The 20,195-nt window shown below is 40.2% G+C and overlaps 1 protein-coding gene across 16 annotated transcripts in view; it reads left to right on the top strand.

The window, feature by feature from the left end:
* DST (dystonin) overlaps nucleotides 1-20,195 on the top strand; it is a 488,128-nt gene that overhangs the window by 351,395 nt on the left and 116,538 nt on the right. For all 16 annotated transcript variants that reach the window (XM_082637996.1, XM_082637982.1, XM_082637992.1 and 13 more), the window contains 6 exons: nucleotides 639-791; nucleotides 2,878-3,111; nucleotides 3,780-4,046; nucleotides 7,111-7,659; nucleotides 9,733-9,909; nucleotides 14,718-14,841. In XM_082637996.1, the coding sequence (XP_082494122.1) occupies nucleotides 639-791; nucleotides 2,878-3,111; nucleotides 3,780-4,046; nucleotides 7,111-7,659; nucleotides 9,733-9,909; nucleotides 14,718-14,841 (1,504 nt within the window). The remainder of the gene's footprint in view (nucleotides 1-638; nucleotides 792-2,877; nucleotides 3,112-3,779; nucleotides 4,047-7,110; nucleotides 7,660-9,732; nucleotides 9,910-14,717; nucleotides 14,842-20,195) is intronic.

Here is a 20,195-nt window from a genome sequence, read left to right on the forward strand (position 1 = left end):
TGTGTCAACATGATCTATGGCTATATGGCTATAGAATGAATAACTAGTATTTATATAAAAGGAAAACAAAAGATGCAAGTAATGGCTGAATTAATCTCTTAGGGTGATTTAACGAATTATATCGAGGTGGTCCAATAATGAGCAGAGGTGGGGATGGAATTAGCCACAGTGCTTAAGGAGAGATATTGCGTGCAAGGCTCCTTTGATCACTTCTGGAAGCACAAGCATGGTCTCCAGCATGGTAACCTGTTTACACGTATCGAATATTTTAACCGACAAATCACGCCTAACTTCTGTTTTGATATCCTTTTGCAGACTTAATTGTGTGTGTCGCAGGTTTCAAGAGCTTCAGAAAGTGGGCTGTTTCTTCCTGTCGGTCAGAAGCTCCATCTCTTACACATATGCGTGGCCAGTGTTCTGTTGAGCTGTGTCATCCAAACGGGATCTCCTTCCTTGTACATGAGACATGCTCTCACTTTCTGTGTCCCTTGCTCAGTGTGTACCCCACTGCTATCATGTTTACAGCATACTTAGGAGAGCTTATGTAGAGGAAACTTGCAAAATGTGTTCTTGTAAAGAGCTATGACAGTAGTGAGTTGGTGACCGCATTCACAAGGCTTTGCTTTTGCTCCCTTCAGATGGTGGAGGAGCGTCAGCAGGAGTACAGAGAGAAACTCCAGGGCATCTGTGACCTCCTCACCCAAACCGAAAACCGCCTCATTGGTCACCAGGAAGCCTTCATGATTGGAGACGGCACGGCTGAGTTAAAGAAGTACCAGTCCAAGCAGGAGGTAGAATCTAGCTTTGCATTAGTGGGTTGAGTTGATGTTAAGACTGATTACTAGTATTTGGAAAGCAGTTCAGGTTATTGGAAAGTAGTCATCATTTTAGCTTTTTGGAGGCAAAGGTGCACCCAAGGCGCCCCCAGACCTGAACTTGAAACTTTATACAAAGAGTCATACGTCCAGCTCCAACAAGCCAGGTAATTTTCCTGGCTTTTTTTTTTTGGTGAGACATCGAGTGGAGGTGATATAAAGGAGATTTGATAGTGGAAATACCTTGTGTGATGAGTTAGAATCTGGATCTGTTGAAGCCCAACTCACTTGCAAATCAGGAGACGTAGCCACGATTTTGGGTTCTTTTTCTTTCTTAGCCCCATCCTATTCCTTTCACTGTTCTCTGGAATTTGGTTTTTTTTCACTGAAGGAACAAACAATAATGACAGATAAAGAAAGTTTTATTTTGGTGTCAGGAGAAAGAACATTCTCATTGTAACGAGATCACCCAGGTTCCAATCCCAGACTCTACACATTGTCAGCTTTGTAACTTAATCTCTCTGGGCCTCACTGCCTTTGCTCAAACTTCCACTGCCACGTTATTGTCAGACTTAAATAAATATTTTATGTGAAGTGACCAGCACAGTTAATGTCATATAGTAGTGGCTCAGTAAAGAGTGTCTCTTTCTTTTTTAAAAAATATTTATTTATTTTAAAGTATAGTTGATTTACAATATTATATTAGTTTCAGATGTACAGCACAGTGATTCAACATTTAATATTGGGTTGGCCAAAAAGTTCCTTCGGGTTTTCCTGTAACATCTTATGGAAAAACCAGAACGAACTTTTTGGCCAACACAATAGATGATACACCATTTAAAATTATTCTAACATATTGGCTGCATTCTCTGTGCTGTACAATATATCCTTGTGTTTTTTGTATTCTATACATAGCATTCATGGATTAGAAGAATTAATATTGTTAAAATGTCCATACCACTCAAAGAAATCTACAGATCCATTGTGATCCCTATCAAAATACCCATGACATGTTTCACAGAACTGGAACAAATAATCCTAAAATTTATATGGAACCACAAAAGACCCCAAATAGCCAGAGCAACTTTGAGAAAGAACAAAGCTAGAGTTATCATACTCCTGGATTTCAAACTATCCTACAATGCTATAGTAATAAAACAGTATGGTACTGGCACAAAAACAGACACAGAGATCAATGGAACAGGATAAATAGCCCAGAGATAAACTCACACAGCTATGGTCACTTAATCTACAACACAGGAGGCAAAAATATGCAATGGAGAAAAGACAGTCTCTTCACTAAGTGGTGCTGGGAAAACTGGACAGTATCTCTTTCAATTCAAATATTTCCTGGAAAAAATTTGGGGAGGCTTAAAATAAAACTATGGAGAAAAATAATATGAAGAGTTAAACATAGTACTCTATAGAGAATGAAAGTGTAAAGGAGGAAAAATTACTTAGAGAACTCCAGAAGAAGGAAAGCTGTAACTGTTGAGGAGAGATCTTACTCTGAGCTTCCTAGCAGCTAGGGCAAAGAAGCAAACATTTTATTTTATAGAGCTCTGGTATTTAGAAGAAGTCATCATCTTAATATAGAAATTACATTAGGAATAATTTAGCTCATAACTTTGAGAACTATTTGTTTTTATCCTGAGCAGTACATATATGTTAAAATTAAATGTTTAAAAACAGAACAGATAATATTACCATGTATTTAAAAGCTTTTATAAATGTACTCACATAATGTAAAAAAATCTGGTATGTGCAAATCTGTATAGATTACATTTGTAAATACTTAATTTTCAGTGTTTTACAAACCACATCCATTTGTTAAACATGCAAATCTCATACCTTTCTTTAATGTTCTTTGAGGTTTCAAATTATATTAAATATTGTGATTTAAATAAACCAACTCAAATTAACAGTATTGAATATGCTTTTTCAACCTGTATGTGCTAGATTCTTCTCTGCATCCCCCCCCACCCTGTTTTAGAATTACAATTGTGGAAGAATTAAATAGGTAGTAATTTACTAAGATTTTATTTTTCTTTTGTGTTATAAGGAATTACAGAAAGATATGCAAGGAAGTGCACAGGCATTGGCAGAAATAGTGAAAAACACAGAGAAGTTCTTAAAAGAGAGTGGTGAAAAACTGTCACGAGAAGATAAGGCTCTGATTGAACAGAAACTTAATGAAGCTAAGATAAAGTGTGAACAGCTTAATTTAAAGGCAGAACAGTCGAAAAAAGACCTGGATAAAGTTGTGACGACAGCAATCAAGGAAGAAACGGAAAAGGTCCTTACTCAAATATGTGATACCCTGTTCTTACGGCTCTGTTGAAAATGATGAGTGTAACAGCACCTTGATTTATTACGTGGTATCAGGTGGTCATAAGTGATGATTAGCACCAGAGACTAGAATTCTGGGTTTTCATGTATGCAATTGACCAAATACTACAAAGTTTGAAGAATTGGCTTTGTTGAACTTTAAAAAAAAATTTTTTTATTGAGGTATAGTTGATGTGCAATATTATATGTGTTAGGTACACAACATAGTGATTCATAATTTTTAAAGGTTATACTCCATTTCGAGTTATTATAAAATATTGGCTATCTTCCCTGGGTTGTACAATATATCTTAGTAGCTTATTTATTTTATACATAGTAGTTTGTAGGCTTTGTTAAACTTTTAAAAACAATTTAAGTGGGATTGTCAGGCTTTCTACTTGTGAAATGTGTGAGGTCCATTAATTACAGTTAAAACTTCGGAATGTGTTTTTAAGAACAATGGAAACTTCAGGGTAACTGCCTGTCGCTGTAAGGCTTAATTTCAGTGTGTTCAGTTTTCATTGTGGGTCTGGTTTAATTTCCCTACTCTGATTTTCAACGATTTAAGTATTTGCTTTTGGAAAGTCTTGCCTCGGCCCACGTTCAAGGTTATCTATTGTGACCTTTCCTGCCTAGGTTGCAGCTGTAAAGCAGCTGGAAGAGAGCAAAACCAAAATCGAAAACCTTTTGGACTGGTTGGCAAATGTTGACAGAGACTCAGGAAGGGCAGGGATGGAACAGAAACAGGTCATTGAACAGAACGGGACTCATTTTCAAGAGGGTGGTGGCAAGTCGGTGGTGGGAGAAGAGGATGAAGTGAATGGTAACCTGTTGGATGTGGAGGTTGACGGGCACGTAGGGACCACCAAGGAGAACCTGAACCAGCAGTACCAGAAGATGAAGGTGAGTGGTTTTCAACAGATGATCTTGTTAAAGTCTATTTTCAGGTCTGTAAAGACAGGAAGCACTTAACACGCGAGTTATCTTTTCAAACCTCAGGGACCCTTGAGAGTAAAGTCTTTGTTTTAGGGTCATCAGTATGTCCATGTAAGTTATGGTGAGAATTCTAAGCAAGTGAAAAACAGTGGGAAATACATCACTGGATGTGGTGTTCTTCTCCATGAAGCAGAGTTGTAAGGAATTAATAGAAATAACAATAATAGCTAATGTTCGTAGAGCAGTGACAGTGGGCCAGGCACTCTTCCAAGCTCTTCCCATCGTGATTCATTACTCTGTTCATTTAGTTCTCCCCACTGCTCTGTCAAATGAGAATATCATTATTATGGTGATGAAATTATTATTATTAATGTTATTCTTATTCTCATTTTACAGATGGGGAAACTGTAACTTACAGAATGAGGTGTCTTGCCTGAGGTTACACTTTTAGTAAGGGATGGAGTTGGGATTTTAAACTAGGCTGTGAGCTCAGTCCCTCTGCTAAATTCCAGCCCGGGCTTGCTGTGCCCTCCTGAGTTTACTCAAGTTCTCTCCAGACTTCAGGTCATCTTTTTGGTGAAGGCTGTGGCTGAGAAGAGGAGTGAAAATTCACTGCGTGAAAAATCTAGGGCTAACATTAATGCTGCTACAGGAACCAAGGGAACTTTTGAAAGCCATTTTTAAAGAGTCACATAGTTGATCATTTTATTTCAGTGTGTGGCTTTTGATGGGCAGATGCCTGGGCCTCGGGAACATTTGCAGTTCTGCTGTTTGCCTCCGAGTCTTTGTCTTTGGTGTCTTGGGAATAGAATGCTTTCTGTGAAGCTCTTCTAGTACAGGAAGTAGAAAGGAAACCAGAAGAGCTGGGATATTCATTACATCACAATTTCAAGGGGCTATTCCAGAACCTGGCTGTAACTGTGTCTTAAAATGAAAAATCTAATGAATTCCTAAAGGAACCTGTGAGTCAGGTACAAAGGAGTTAGGAAAGGTTAGGAACTTGACCAAAGGAGTGAAAAATACCAGGGTGGACCCAGACATACAGGTGCCTTACCGGAAACACTTGTTTTTAGCCACAGCATGAAGTTTGCCTTCTGAACTTTTCACTGCTAAGAGTAGGAGAATCTGAAAGTGCTTCACAAATTCCTGCTCTCCTGGCAAAGTGGAGAGATGGTCCAGAGGCTCGGGAGACACGAGGGCTCTCATACTCACTCTCTGTGCTACGTGTCCTGGGCCCAGTGCTTCTCCTCCTGCAGCCTGTCTCCCCTCATCTGTAAAAGGAAGGGATGGGTCAGGTGACTTTATAGGTCTTATATACATCTGTCTGACCTACCAGATGGAGATGGTGTATGAATATAATTCAAATACCGAAGAGAGAGAAAAGCCTGCGGGAGAAAAGTTATTTAGACAAAAGTATTTGTCCTGTGCCCGCTGTGTGTCAGGTATTGTCACAGACGAGGGGACAAGGATTGATGAGTCTGTTCTCGTCTGGCGGCTGGGATCAGACTTCACGGGAACAGCTGTCCCACAGCGGTGCTTCTCGGCCCTTTTCACTTGATGGCATGGAGTGAGATTTTCTCAGCCCCTGAGTGCCCTGTTCTAGGTAGTGAGCAGAATAAATTCCCTGTCTTGGTGCTTGCCTGCTGGGGGGTGACGATGATAGGGCAGGCAGTGAACATCCAAATTCTGTGGGATGCTGGGAGGTGGTAACTTTTTGCCAAGTTAGGTACGGGTGGGCGGATGGGGTGGGACCACCTTTCAGGGTTAATAGGCTCGTCAGAGTAGGTCCACACCAGGGGATGAGATTCCTGCAAAGACTCAGAGGAGGTAGGGGTTGCAGGCAGGTGTCTGAGGGGAGAGCCGGAACCGGACAAGAGAACAGCTGGAGAAAGAGGTCCAGACATGCCCACGGGTTGGGGTGGGGTAGAGGTGGGAGGCCGAGTGTGTGGTGTGGGGATGGGGAAGGGCCAGGTCGGAGAGGGAGCTCGGAGGTGATGGGATCAGGCTGTATGGCTCCACGTAAGCCATTACAAGAAATGTGGAAGATGGCCCAAAAGGATTACTATGCTTTTTTTTTAAAATTGAAGTAGAGTTGATTTATAATGTTGTATTAGTTTCTGCTGTACAGCAAAGTGATTCAGTTATACATATGTATGCATTCTTTTCTATATTCTTTTCCGTTATGCTGTTTACCACATTTTAATGGCATATTGGGGTGGATGGAAGAAACTGGTTATGGCTGGAGAGGAAGGGACTCTAGCCGCTGAGGCCCACACGGCTGAGGGCTGAGGGCGGGTAGCTGTGCACACCTGTGACCTTTCTGCCCCACACCTGTGACCTGCCAGAAGCTCTGCTCTTGCCTCCAGGGTGGACTTTGATCCCTGACATGTGCCGGGCTCAACAGGCAGCGTTCTCTGTGTGCGGTTTCCTGTGCTCCTTTCAGCAAACCTGTGATGTGTAGGGTTAATGTCCCCTTTTCCACATGCAGGAAACTGAGACCCAGTCAGCTGAGTAGCTCCAAGATGCTCCTTTATTATACGTGTTCCTCTAACTTCCTTTGGGCTTCTCCGAATGTATGTTGTTTTTGCTTACTGATTATCGTAGTGTTTTTATAGGTTTCAAATTATAGATTATTTTTTTCCTATTAAATATCTTTTCAGGATCATTTCGTAAGAAAAAATATTGTACCTCCTTGATCAATAATTAGGTAAAGACATTGACAGTCCCTTCAGGGGCTCGTAAGGAAGGGATGAGTAAAATGAGAGCACATTGTAGATGCTTGTTTTAAGGCTGGAACAGAAATTTGTTCCATTTTTTCCAAACTTCTCAAAAACAGTACTTTCCAGAGAAGATTGGAAATTTTAAAATTAGATTTTAAAATTAACTGCTCACAAAGCAGCTTTTGCTTTTAGGAAGTTCACCATTAAGAGGGCAACAGTGGGCACCCTAGACAGGTTGATGGGAAGCAGGCCTGTGGGTCCTGGGTCTGTGGGTCCTGCATCCACGTGATGCCTGATCTGCTCTCCCGCAGGCCCGGCACGCGGAGCTCGCGGCCCAGCACCAAGCTGTCCTTGTGGCCACCCAGGCGGCCCAGGCCTTGCTGGAGAAGCAGGGCCACCACCTCTGCCCGGAAGAAAAGGAGAAGCTGCAGAGGAACGTCAAGGAGCTGAAGGCGCGTTACGAAAGCGCGCTGGCCGAGTCGGAGAAGAGGATGCGGCTGACCCACTCCCTGCAGGAGGAGCTGGAGAAGTTCGACGCCGACTACGGCGAGTTTGAGCAGTGGCTGCAGCAGTCAGAACAAGAGCTGGAGAACCTGGAAGCAGGTGCCGACGACCTCGGTGGTCTGACGGCCAAACTGAAGAGGCAGAAGAGCTTCTCAGAAGATGTCATTTCGCACAAAGGAGACTTGAGGTACATCACAATCTCTGGAAACAGAGTGTTGGAAGCAGCCAAGTCTTGCAGCAGGAGAGAGGGAGGCGACCGGGCGGAGCGGGGCCACCTGGACACCTCTGCCACCCACAGGGAAGTCCAGGGCAGGCTGGACCGCGCCACTGACCGCTTCAGGTCCCTCTACACGAAGGTAATTTCATTTTTTAAAAATTGAAGTACAGTCGATTTACAATGTTGTGTTAATTTCTGCTATACAGCAAAGTGTTTCATTTATACATATATATATATATATATATATATATATATATATATATATATTCCTTTTCATATTCTTTTCATTATGGTTTATCTCAGGATATTGACTATAGTTCCCTGTGCTGTAAAGTAGGACCTTGTTGTTTATCCATCCTTATATAATAGTTTGCATCCGCTCATCCCAGACTCTGAATCCTTCTCTCCCCACCCCACTCCACCTTGGCAACCACAGGTCTGTTCTCTATATCTGTGAGTCTGTTTCTATTTCCTAGATAACTTCATTCGTGTCATATTTTAGATTCCACATATAAGTGATATCATATGGTATTTGTCTTTCTCTTTCTGACTTACTTTACTTACTGTGATCATCTCTAGGTCCATCCGTGTTGCTGCAAATGATATTACTTTGTTCATTATTATGCCTAAGCAATATTCCATTGTATATATGTACCACGTCTTCTTTATCCATTCATCTGTCGGTGGACATTTAGGTTGCTTCCAAGTCCTGGCTATTGTAAATAGTTCTGCTATGAACACAGGGGTGCACATCTTTTTGAATTATAGTTTTGTCTGGGTATATAACCAGGCGTGGGGTTGCAGGATCATATGGTAGCTCTATTTTTAGTTTTTTAAGGACCCTCCATACTGTTCTCCCATAGTGGCTGTATCAGTTTACATTCCCACCAACAGTGCAGGAGGGTTCCCTTTTCTCCACACCCTCTCCAGCATTTATTTTTTGTAGACTTTTTGATGATGGCCATTCTGACCGGTGTGAGGTGATACCTCATTGTAGCTTTGATTTGCATTTCTCTGATAAATAGCGATGTTGAGCATCTTTTCCTGTGCCTCTTGGCCATCTGTGTGTCTTTGGAGAAATGTCTATCGTTCTCCTTCCCATTTTTTGATAGGGTTGTTTGTTTTGTTGTTGTTGAGTTGTATGAGCTGTTTGTATATTTTGGAAATTAAGCCCTTGCCGGTTGCATCGTTTGCAAATTCCGTAGGTTGTCTTTTCATTTTATTTATAGTTTCCTTTTCTGTGCAGTAAGGTAGTTTCATTTTAAGGCATGAGGAGTCTGTGCGTGTAGTTTTTGTTCTGTCCTCTTTAGTTTTGGAATTAGAAGCAAGAAATCTGAAAACTGAAGCAGGGAAAATAAAGCATTTTCATCCTACTTCCCTCAGTCTTATTCATCTGCTTTACTTCTGAAAAATATGTTTAAAGATTAGGAACGTAAAGTTATTTATTAAGTTCATTGGGGGTGATTTCCAGGCAGCCCTAGCTGTAAAACTCTGTAATACCTCTTTTGCCCAGCAGGTGGCGGGTATATTTTGACTCTAAACAGTGGTTTGCTGTTTGCAGCCTCTGAAGCTTGAGAACTGAAGCTTCCTCTCAGATAACTCCCTTCACGAGGAATTCGTTTTACACATATATTTGGTCTGTGTATTATTTTAATACTTAATGGCTAACAGACTGTTTCAATTTTATTATTCTCGTGGACCAATAAGAGAATTTTGTTTTAAAAAAAGCAAAACTGAGAAAACATGTCCCTGTTTAGAATATAAGCTGACCAGGCTGCACAAATGTCTTGAAAAGCATCGTTGGCTGTTGGCCTTGGCTTCCTTCTGGTCTAGATTATTTGCCCTCCTTGTGTTAATCAGTCTTGTGCAGCATATAGAAGTGATTTATGAATCACCTTGAAAACCTTTCCATCTGATGCATACTGTACACGTGGTGTGTAAACTCCATGGAGACGAGCCCCCTCTGATGATTGACACCTAAACCCTTCATTCTGGATTAAGATCCAGCCCTCGTGCAGATGTTTTTGAATTGGTTAGTTTTTGACTTGTTAGAGGAAGCGTCTTCTTATAAAGGAGAAAATCTTCACCCTACAGTTTTTGCTCACTTTGGTTGAAATCTGGTTTTTCACAGGTGGTGTAACCCATAGGTCCTGAAGATTATATATAAAAGTAGTGGATTTTAATCCCCACCCTTCTCTCTTTCGATTTTCAGTGCAATGTCCTTGGGAATAACCTCAAAGATCTGGTGGATAAATACCAACACTATGAAGATGCTTCGTGTGGGCTTCTCTCTGGGCTCCAGGCTTGCGAGGCCATGGCGAGCAGACACTTATCTGAACCCGTTGCCGTGGACCCTAAAAGTCTGCAGAGGCAACTAGAAGAAATGAAGGTAAAAAAAAGAGGAAAAAGAGAGATCCAGCCCCAAGGTAGTCCCATGGAATGCCCTCCACTCTCCCCCACTTTTGTGATCATTCCCCCAAGGTCAGAGGAGGAAGGGATGGGAAGGTGTGTGTCTCCCTCTGGGGGGAGTTACAACTTGATGTCTGTTCGTTTCTCTTTCTTCTACTGTGGTTTAGCTGGTCTGACATTGCTGTCATGGTTCGTATTCCCCACCTCCTCATCCCCAGGCAAAGACCAGTCCTGCCTGGGCCACTTGTGACCTTTACACGTTTTTCTTTTTTTAAACTTCTTATTTTATATTGGAGTGTAGCCGATTAACAACGTTGTGATAGTTTCAGGTGCACAACAAAGCAACTCAGCCATACATATACATATACATGTACCCATTCTCCCCCAGACTCCCCTCCCATCCTTGTTCATTGTCTTCTCCTGCATTACCACCAAGCTCCACAGGGCAGATGCTTGGTCTGTTTTGTTCGCTGCTGTATCCCTGGGCCCTCGTAGGTCCTTGATGAACATTTGTTCATGAATGGACCGGGGGATGGAGGGGGTGTCACTGTCACACTCCGTGTGGGTTTCTGTTGGGTTACCCCCAATTCTCAGAAGTACACACTTCAGTTATCACCTTGCCCACTTCTCAGAGAGGCCGCCTGCCCTTTTGAACATTCAGACTTGAGGGGGGAATTGTGTAAATGTCTCAGCCCCACCCACAGTGGCAGAGAGAGTCTAGCCATTTCTTACATTCCAAGCATATTTTAAAATCCTCATGTGAGGGGAGAGAAGTTTTGAAAAATTTTATTCTTCTTCCATATGACCAATAATTTTGAGTTTGAAAGTTTCATGTCTTAAATCTTTTCTGTGCTTCCTTTTAGCAGGTGGGTAGCAATAGCTCATTTCTGCTTAGATAGAAAGCAAACACGGTAATGCCAGGGAAACTACTGCCTTTCAGAATTTGGTTGCATCTGTTAGTTACAGAGTCAGAAATCATTATTGTGCGTTAACAAGGGAAACATATACCCTACTGACTTAGCTTAATGTTAGGTATTGCCTGAGACCAGTGTCTTCTGGCTGGAAGAAAGCTGCCTTACCCTGGGGTGAACTGTGGCAGGTTAAGGCCAAGTAGAGAGAAGGGGGAGGAAGCGTGGGGTGAGAGGAGGGAGGAGGGGCTGGGGCTGAAAAGATGGAGAGCTCTGTGTTTTCCTGGGCTGGAGTTTACCCAGCGCTACACAGGCACCAGGGCCATGTCCTGGGCCAGGTCAGCCCTGAGTTGATGCAGCTTCCCCACTTCAGGGGTGCATTTTCAGTCTTGAGGCTTTTTTTTTTTTTTTTTTTTTGGTTTGTTTTTTTCTCTCTCTTTCCGACAAGCCCAAGAACAGATCTGTCTTAATAAAGCTTTCGGTCCCCATGGGACGACGGGTCCAAGGGCAGTATATGTTGGCAGAGGAGATGGTGTGACATAAAGGCCATTATTTTAATAGGAAATGCCAGGAGCAGCATAATTATTAAGATTGCTTGTATTACATTTAATTAGGAAGTTAGGTATTTTTAGCATCAGAAACTGTGAAATAGACATAACACATTTTAAGTTAGGTCTGTATTAGCAAACTGATTTACATCCTGTGTAAAAGTAGTTTTAATGTAACTAAAGCAAAACAAACAAACAAAAAAATGAAATGAATGCTATGGCTTTTTAATGAAATGGAAACATGGATTAATTGTAGAACTGGAATACTACCTTGGTATGTGCTGAGGAAAAAGACTCCTCTAGTCCTCAGGCAGCCAAAGAAATAGCAAAAGAGTGCAACGTCTCAAAGGCGAATTCATTCCAATTAAGCCACAGCATAATTTTAGAATTAAATGCGTGATTAAAGTTGTTCCTGGCATATGGATGTGTTTTCCTCAAAGATGATCTCAGCAGGTAGAGAGGATACATTTTTATGAGGATTAAGGAGTCTCCATATCTTTCCTTTTATTACCAACATCTTACAATCATTTTTCTTTTAACAGTAATACAAACACATAAGACTACTACCAAACAATCAGGCTTTTCTACATTTACAATACTAACTTCTACTTATATTCTGTTGTATGATAAATGTAATTTGGGGCACCCAGTGGGTACATTTGAAACATTTTTGGCCAATAACACATTGCTACTAGCATTATTTTTAAAGTGGCTGTTGGCTGTGTTGTCAGCAGTCTGATACCCCTGGGCTAGAATGATGCTCTTCATAATCAGTGGACGAAACGAGATTTTAGCTTCATACGAAGCACAGAAAGGCAGGATCCTGGGACCCTTCTAGAGGCCTGGGTTTGGAGCCAGGCATGGGGCCAGGTAACATTGACAACATCAACCTTCCAGGCTTGCTCTGATCTCTGGAGGGTGATGAATGTCGGGAAACTTTTATGAGCTGGACGAGTGCCCACGGCTTTATAAACTTCACCCTTTTCTGGTCCAGGCTGGAGAGCAAGGTCATCATCTTGCAGTGTTCCCTGTCACAGATGCTTCTTTCATGTTTTGATTTCATTGAAATCCATTAAAAACAATATATGGCACCCATTTGAATACTTTAATCTGCAGTTTTGTCCCAAAGTAGTGTTATAAACCACTACCATAGCTAAATTAAAACCTGATAACGTTAGGAGCTAAAAACTACTGACTCTCTTGAACATGATTATGAAGAGAAAAGGCATGGGATGTTTTGAAGAGAAGAGGTGAAGAAGAGGTGCTTTTCTTGTAATCCATTTCTAAGTTTTAGGATGGTAGGTAGGGCCATCTTTGGTACTGGATGTTTTATAAAACCATGATCACTTTTACATAAATTTATTCATTCAGAGACATTTATGTTCTAGGCCCACTGTTAGGGTTTTAACCCCTTTGTGTCTTCAAAAAACCTATGTCTGTCCTTGGGGAACCCACATTCTAAAAAATAATTTTGGGAGGTGCTTTTAAATTTATTTCATTTCCTATATAACTGTGTGATGCAAATAAGCTGTACGTGTGGCTTAGACTTCAGTCCGTTATAGGTAAAGTTCCTATTTTGAGGAATTTCTTACACTTAACTGAAACTAAACTTGTGGGAGAATTTCCCAAACTGATCACTCTGATGCAGATTCTTTGGCCTCTTAGAACAACTGTAGGATCTGGTATTCAGATCACAGATCCCATGCTGGTCATAGATTGTTGGGCCTTTGGACATATGCACAGCTGCCTGTATATTATCACAGTTTCTTGGATATGAGAATTAATTGAGGAACATTTTGCCATTGGCTTTAGACATTTGCTTTTTTTTGTTGTTGAAGGCTGAAATGGAGGGGGACCTTTTAAAACCTTACACTTGATATCTTCATTTATTTACTTATTCATTCAGTTGTTTATTCCAGAAACTTTCGTTAATGCCATGAGCCCAGCACTGGGCTAGGCAGTGATAATAGAAAGCTGAATACTATCAATTTCTAGTTCTCAGGGAGGTTCCAGTTTGATAGAAGAGACAAATCAGTGCAGTGTTATTCACAGGGCATGTGTGGGAGCTTCTGGGGGCAGTGCTCCAACTCGGGGTGAGGAGAGACAGGGAAGGCCTCCTAGCTGAATGTTACAGGTAAGAGCCAAGCTCAGGGTCGCCTCCCAAGGTCTGTGTGTAGAGATGCTAGGGCCTTGGGTCCAGCAAGAGCAAATTGCTGAGGGATAGCTGTGTCGTGGGATGCTTCTGGAACAGGATGGGGAGAAAGATGAGATTGAAGATAGAATTAAGGAATAGATTCCCTTGGACAATTGATGGCAGGCTCCAGTATCCCCTTTATTCTGAAGCAAGAGGAAGCTATGAAAGATTTTAAGAGGGGAGTGGTGTAGTCAGGTATGTATCTTCCATAAAACATATCAGGGGCTGTATCAGGGGAGAGACTGGAGGCAGGGGCACAGTTAGGATGCTTTTTCCAGTTAAGTGAGAGATTGACCTGTAGTGATTCAGAAATACAGAACCAGAGCCAGATTTGAAAAAAATATTAAGCAGGTGAAATTGTCAGGGCTTGTGGTTGGTTTGCAGGTGGGAAGGAAAGAAGAGGCTCAGGTACCACCTGGGTGATGATGCAGCCCCAGGAGGACGCCCAAGTCCACACCTTCCCCATGACCTGCCCCAGGGCCACCCCATGGAGGAGGCCCCTCCTCCCTTCCCAGGTCCTCCCCCCTCAACCTTTTTCTTATTCATCTTTGGCACTTACCACTTCCTGCCTTAGACTAGAAAGATCCCCATGGGTAAGCTTTGTGTCTGTTTGATTTTTGTATTTTCACAAAACGTAGCAAGCTTTTTTGTAATTTGTTAGATGTTAAGTAACTTTTGTTGCATTAATGGAAATAAATATGACTCAGCATTGGGTCAGGATGTGCAAGTCCTTAATTATCTCCTTCCCTGGAGTCAGAAATGGTCTCAAAGGGGTTCTGCTGCTTGTGTGTTTTTTACTTGTCTTTGTTTTCTGGTGGTGTGGGGGTATTGTGTAGAGCCTGGGAGTGGGATTGAGGGGAACTCAGGCTGAGGGTGGAGGGTTTCAGGATCAGGAATCAGGCTGGTTATCATGAGCATATGCTGAGGGTTTATTCCAGGACTGAACTTGAATGTTCCCAACTGGCTGATGGTTTTGCTAATGTCACTTTATAACTGGCCTTATTCTAAGAATTCTGGAGTAAGCTTCTACTGATGACACATCTGCTCTGTCCAATTTATCTTACTGTGAATCTTTTTTTCGTACTGGAAATCTGTTATTTAGTCCTACTGAATATAATTGAGGCATTCAATCCTCCAGGCTCTACAGGGACAGATATCAAGTCAGCAGGTGGCTGTAGAGAAACTGAAAAAAACAGCTGAAGTGTTGTTAGACGCCAGGGGATCTTTACTTCCCGCCAAGAACGACATCCAGAAAACACTGGGTGAGTGTGCATTTCCTTGCGTCTGGTCTTACGTGTCCGTTCTAAATGCAGGTCTCATAGTAGACACGGAGACGTCGCTCACTGGCATATTCTGCGTCACTCTGTCCTTTCACTGTGAAATGGCCCTTCTCGGTCAGGGCAGAGGCACGCCCTCCTTGGCAGGTGTATTAGGATCTTGGGAGTGGGGACTGGGCTGTGTGGTTTGCATACCTAAATTTTAATTTTTTATTTAGAAAATATAGCAAAAACTTTTTTTTTCCCAGTTTTTTTTTTAAATTTTTTGCTTTATAACAAATTTAATCAGTTATACATATACATATGTTTCCATATCCCCTCCCTTTTGCGTCTCCCTCCCACCCTCCCTATCCCACCCCTCCAGGCGGTCTAGCAAAAACTTTTTAAAAAATTTAAATTTAATATTAGAGTATAGCTGATTTACAGGGTTGTGTTTAGTTTCACGTGTACAGCAAAGTGATACAGTTACACATATACATATATCCATTCTTTTTCAGATTCTTTTCCTATATAGATTATTACAGAATATTGAATAGAGTTCCCTGTGCTGTACAGCAGGTCCTTGTTGATTTTATCTATTTTATATATAGTAGTGTGTATTTGTTAATCCCAAACTCCTAACTTATCCCTCCCTGCTACGTTTCTCCTTTGGTAACCATAAGTTTGTTTTCGAAGTCTGTGAGTCTGTTTCTATTTTGTAAATAAGTTCATTTGTATCATTTTTCTTTTAGATTCTACATATAAGTGATATCACATGATATTTGTCTTTCTCTGCCTGACTTACTAAACTCAGTATGATAACTTCTAGGTCCATCCATGTTGCTGCAAATGGCATTAGTTCATTCTTTTTTATGGCTGAGTATGATTGCATTGTATATATGTACCATATCTTCTTTAACCATTCATGGACATTTAGGTTGCTTCCATGTCTTGGCTATTGTAAACAGTGCTGCATGTATCTTTTCGAATTATGGTTTTCTCTGGATATATGCCCAGGGGTGGGATTGCTGGATCATATGATAGTTCTATTCTTAGTTTTTTGAGGAACCTCCATACTGTTTTCCATAGTGGTTGTACCAATTTACATTCCCCAACAGTGTAGAAGGGTTCCCTGTTCTTCACACCCTCTCCAGCTTTTATTGTTTGTGGACTTTTTGATGATGGCCATTCTGACTGGTGTGTGGTGAATACTTCATTGTAGTTTTGATGTCCATTTCTCTAACAATTAGTGATGTTGAACATCTTTTCATGTGCTTTTGGTTAATGTCTTCTTTGGAGAAATGTCTGTTTAGATCTTCTGTCCCATTTTTGATTGGGTTGTTTGTTTTTTTGATACTGAGCTGCATGTGCTGTTTGTATATTTTGGAGATTAATCCCTTGTTGGTTGCTTCATTTGCAAATATTTTCTCCCATTCTGTGGGTTGTCTTTTCATTTTGTTTATGGTTTCCTTTGCTGTGCAAAACCTTTTAAGTTTAATTAGGTCCCATTTATTTATTTTTGTTTTTATTTTTATTACTCTAGGAGATGGATCCAAAAAGATATTGCTGCGATTTATGTCAAAGACATAAATCATTCAGAAGACTATGTTTTCTTCTAAGTGTTTTATAATACCCAGCCTTACATTTAGGGTTTTTTAAAATTTTTATTTTATATTAGAGTATAGTTGATTTACAAAAAACTCTTTATGTATGCAACAGTCACAGAAAGTAGAACCTAACAAGATTCTGTTGGTTGATGGGATTTGGCCGAGCTAGACTCTCAACCTAAGGCCAGAACAGACTCAACAGACTCTTGGAGGGATGTTCTTGTCAAAAGCAGGAGCAAGGGGTTAAGAGGTTGAGATGTTCCTGCTTCTCCTTTTCATGGGGTCTTTGAATGGCCTCACAGGGTTCTTCCGTGATCCTAGAAACCCTGTCCAGTTACAGCGATGCTTTTGCGGCCTCTCATGTTAGGTGGTGCCTTTCTTGAGGAAAGAGCTGTTGTGTATTACCTTTGTATCGACTCACAGTATTTAGTTTAAACGCACAGTGGATTATCAACTAACATTGTTTATTGTCTTATTATACTTTTTGTTTTGACTTTGCTACTTTTCCTATATTTAATGTGTGGTTTCAGGTTATTAAATAATTCTCAGTGTGAAATAAAAACTTTAACATAGCAAATGATTAACATACCTTTTACCTCAAGAGAGCTGGCATTAAAACCTGAGTTGAAATTGTAGGTAAAGAGAAGGATGAAGCTTTGCTCTTCTAAAACCACTCTGTAGAAGTCAAACCTTTTTCTTTCTTACAGACATTCAGAATCTTTTTTTTTTTTAATTTATTTTCAGATGATTTGTTTCCAGCAGTGTATGATGTGCTTCTTCTAACCTAGAGGAAAAATATTTCATCTTACTTTGCCCAACGGGATTTTGTATTCAAAGAGGCAAAAACCCTCGAGGCGAAATATCAGTAATATGACATAAAGTCCTGCACTGTTTCAAGAAAATGTAAAAAAAAAAATAAAAAAAAAATTATACATTTTCTGTTACAATATTTCATCATGGATTTAAACACTGATATAGTGCAATTTTTTATCAATATTTTTAAAATAAATTTATTTATTTTATTTTTATTTATTTTTGGCTGCGTTGTGTCTTTGTTGCTGCTTATGGGCTTTCTCTAGTTGTGGCGAGCTGGGGCTACTCTTCGTTGCGGTGCGCGGACTTCTCATTGCGGTGGCTTCTCTTGTTGCGGAGCACTGGCTCTAGGCACATGAGCTTCAGAAGTTGTGGCACACGGGCTTCAGTAGTTGTGTCTTGCGGGCTCTAGAGCACAGGCTAGGTAGTTGTGGCGCGTGGGCTTAGCTGCTCTGCAGCATGTGGGATCTTCCCGGACCAGGGCTCGAACCCATGTCCCTTGCATTGGCAGGCAGATTCTTAACCCCTGAGCCACCAGAGAAGTCCCTATCAATATTTTTAAATTGAAGTATAGTTGATATACAGTGTTGTGTTAATTACTGCTGTACAGCAAAGTGATTCAGTTGTACATATATATACATTCTTTTTTTAATATTCTTTTCCATTATGGTTTATCACAGGTTATTGAATATAGCTCCTTGTGCTATACAGTAGGACCTTGTTGTTTATCCATTCTATATATAAGAGTTTACATCTGCTAACCCCAACCTCCCACTGCATCCCTCCTCCAGCCCCCTCCTCCTTGGCAACCTCCAGTCTGTTCTCTAGAGACATTCAGAATCTTTTGATCATGCACCTTGTCACGTAATTTTCAGCATGTGTATATAGATGCTCAGAGATGCACATGTATTTATTAATTACATAAACCTATTGCTATCTTAGCATATTATGTACATTATAAGACCCCAAAATATAAAATGTTAAAGTAGAAGATAAAACTGCGAATGATCCTGTGTCCCAGAACACTGTCTTCACCTCCCACTTTGGCAACCACTGCTCTTGGGACAGGGGCTTGGGGGAGAAAAGATGATATTATATGTAGTTCTGGTATTTGAAGAGGCATCTTGACACCTTCCCATTGTTAACTGTACACAATTTCACTTTCATTTGTTTAAAATCCATGTTACATTATTTTAAGACTAAAGCTTCTCTCTGACGTAGTTTTTTAGGAATATGTGAAAGTATATTTAAGATATAGAGGAGTTTCTCTAAGATCTATTTGACTTCTAAGAAAACCAACCACTTAAAAAAGTAACATTCTTAAAGTAAATTTTGTTTGTACCTTTTTCTAAAGTACTTTTTAATTACTAAAATCAAGAATTTACTTCAGTGACAATATTTTATTACTAAGGAGTCCAAAAATAAACTAATACAATGTGTTAATTAAAAATTTTTTTTATTGAAGTATAGTTGATTTACAATGTTGTGTGTGTTAACTTTATTAAAATAGCTGACTTTGCTTGGGAAATCACTTACCATAGCTAAACAGATATGATGGTGCCCTGTTGAAGCACAGAGCCGTCCATTTGAGAAACAGCTCACCTGCCATTCACAGCCTGCAGTTCAGATGATCTGCTCTGTGACTTTCAAATCAGGGCTGCACTTGAACCCGCTGCTTGTCTGCCCTCAGCATCTTGGTGCATATTAAACTCTGTCCCCTCCCTGTTACCCTTCTCAGGGGCTTCATTGTGTTTTCGTGAAAGGAGCATGATTGTCTCTTTCAGTCATCCAAGCTTAACCTCTCAGTTCAGTGAAAATTTGTCAAACTGTTTTCTCATGAGATAATATTAGAACAAGCAAAAAGAAATATTGTTTGTTTATATGGATTATGTACCATAAGCCAAACATAAGCATGTAAGAGGTTTCATTTTTATAGAGATGTTAATATTTTCTTCCATTGAAACATTTTACAGTGTATCAGAAATAATTAAAATTCTTTTCAGATTCTTGGACAGTAAGTGATAAATTGATGATTAAAAACATTGTTTTCCAGAGAGGTGGAGTCGGGGGAGGGAGAGGTGAATACATTAAAAACTACTGTTCTTTGAACTTCTCATTGGTCTTGCAGCATAGAATGTAGGTTGTTAAAATATAGAGCTTTATATATGAATGAAAACTAGCCAGAAAGGTTTTTTTTTAAAAGCATCTTAAGTCTTTAGAATTGAAAGTAAATCTTATCTGAGACAGGTCAGCCTGCTAACATTGTTTATTTTTCCCTTTGCCTGCTATTAAACTTATCAAATACATTCTATCTGTGTTATCTTAGAAGCATCATCTCAACCTTCTGTATTTTATGTGAATTTTCATTGTGTGTTGTCTATTTTCTCAGTACATTTGCATCTGCTAACTTCTGTGCGTTTGAGTACTTTGCTTAGGATGTGAAGGATGAGAAAAACTTAAATCTGTGTGTGTGTGTACATGAGAGAGAGAGCATGCGTGAGCAAGAAAGATTGAAATAATTTTTATGCGTAAAGGTTAATTCTTAATAAATCTTTATAAGAGTATATTGTTTCTTGAGATTAGCTCTGTAAGACTGTCACCTTTTTTATTTTTTTCCATGTAGTTATCAAGTGTGGCTAATTTGAAAAGTCAGGTTGAAAACCATTATTTATTCCAAAGATTGGCTGTTTGGATCACTTTCATTTCTCTGGACAATTCAAATGTTTATGCATCCAAAAATCTTTTTTTCAAATGAAGAATATACACACACACACACACACACACACACACACACACACAATTATATTTACACATATATACTATTTAAAAATTTTTAGCTTTTTATTTTCCACTAGGATATTTTCTTTCTTTTTTCAGGTTTTGGTGGTACTCTGATGATGCATTATGAATTTATCATTTCAACCTTTTTTCCTCTTCCAA

The sequence above is a fragment of the Mesoplodon mirus genome, assembly GCF_964341445.2.
Source record: "Mesoplodon mirus genome assembly, chromosome: 12".
Taxonomy (NCBI): Eukaryota; Metazoa; Chordata; class Mammalia; order Artiodactyla; family Ziphiidae; genus Mesoplodon; species Mesoplodon mirus.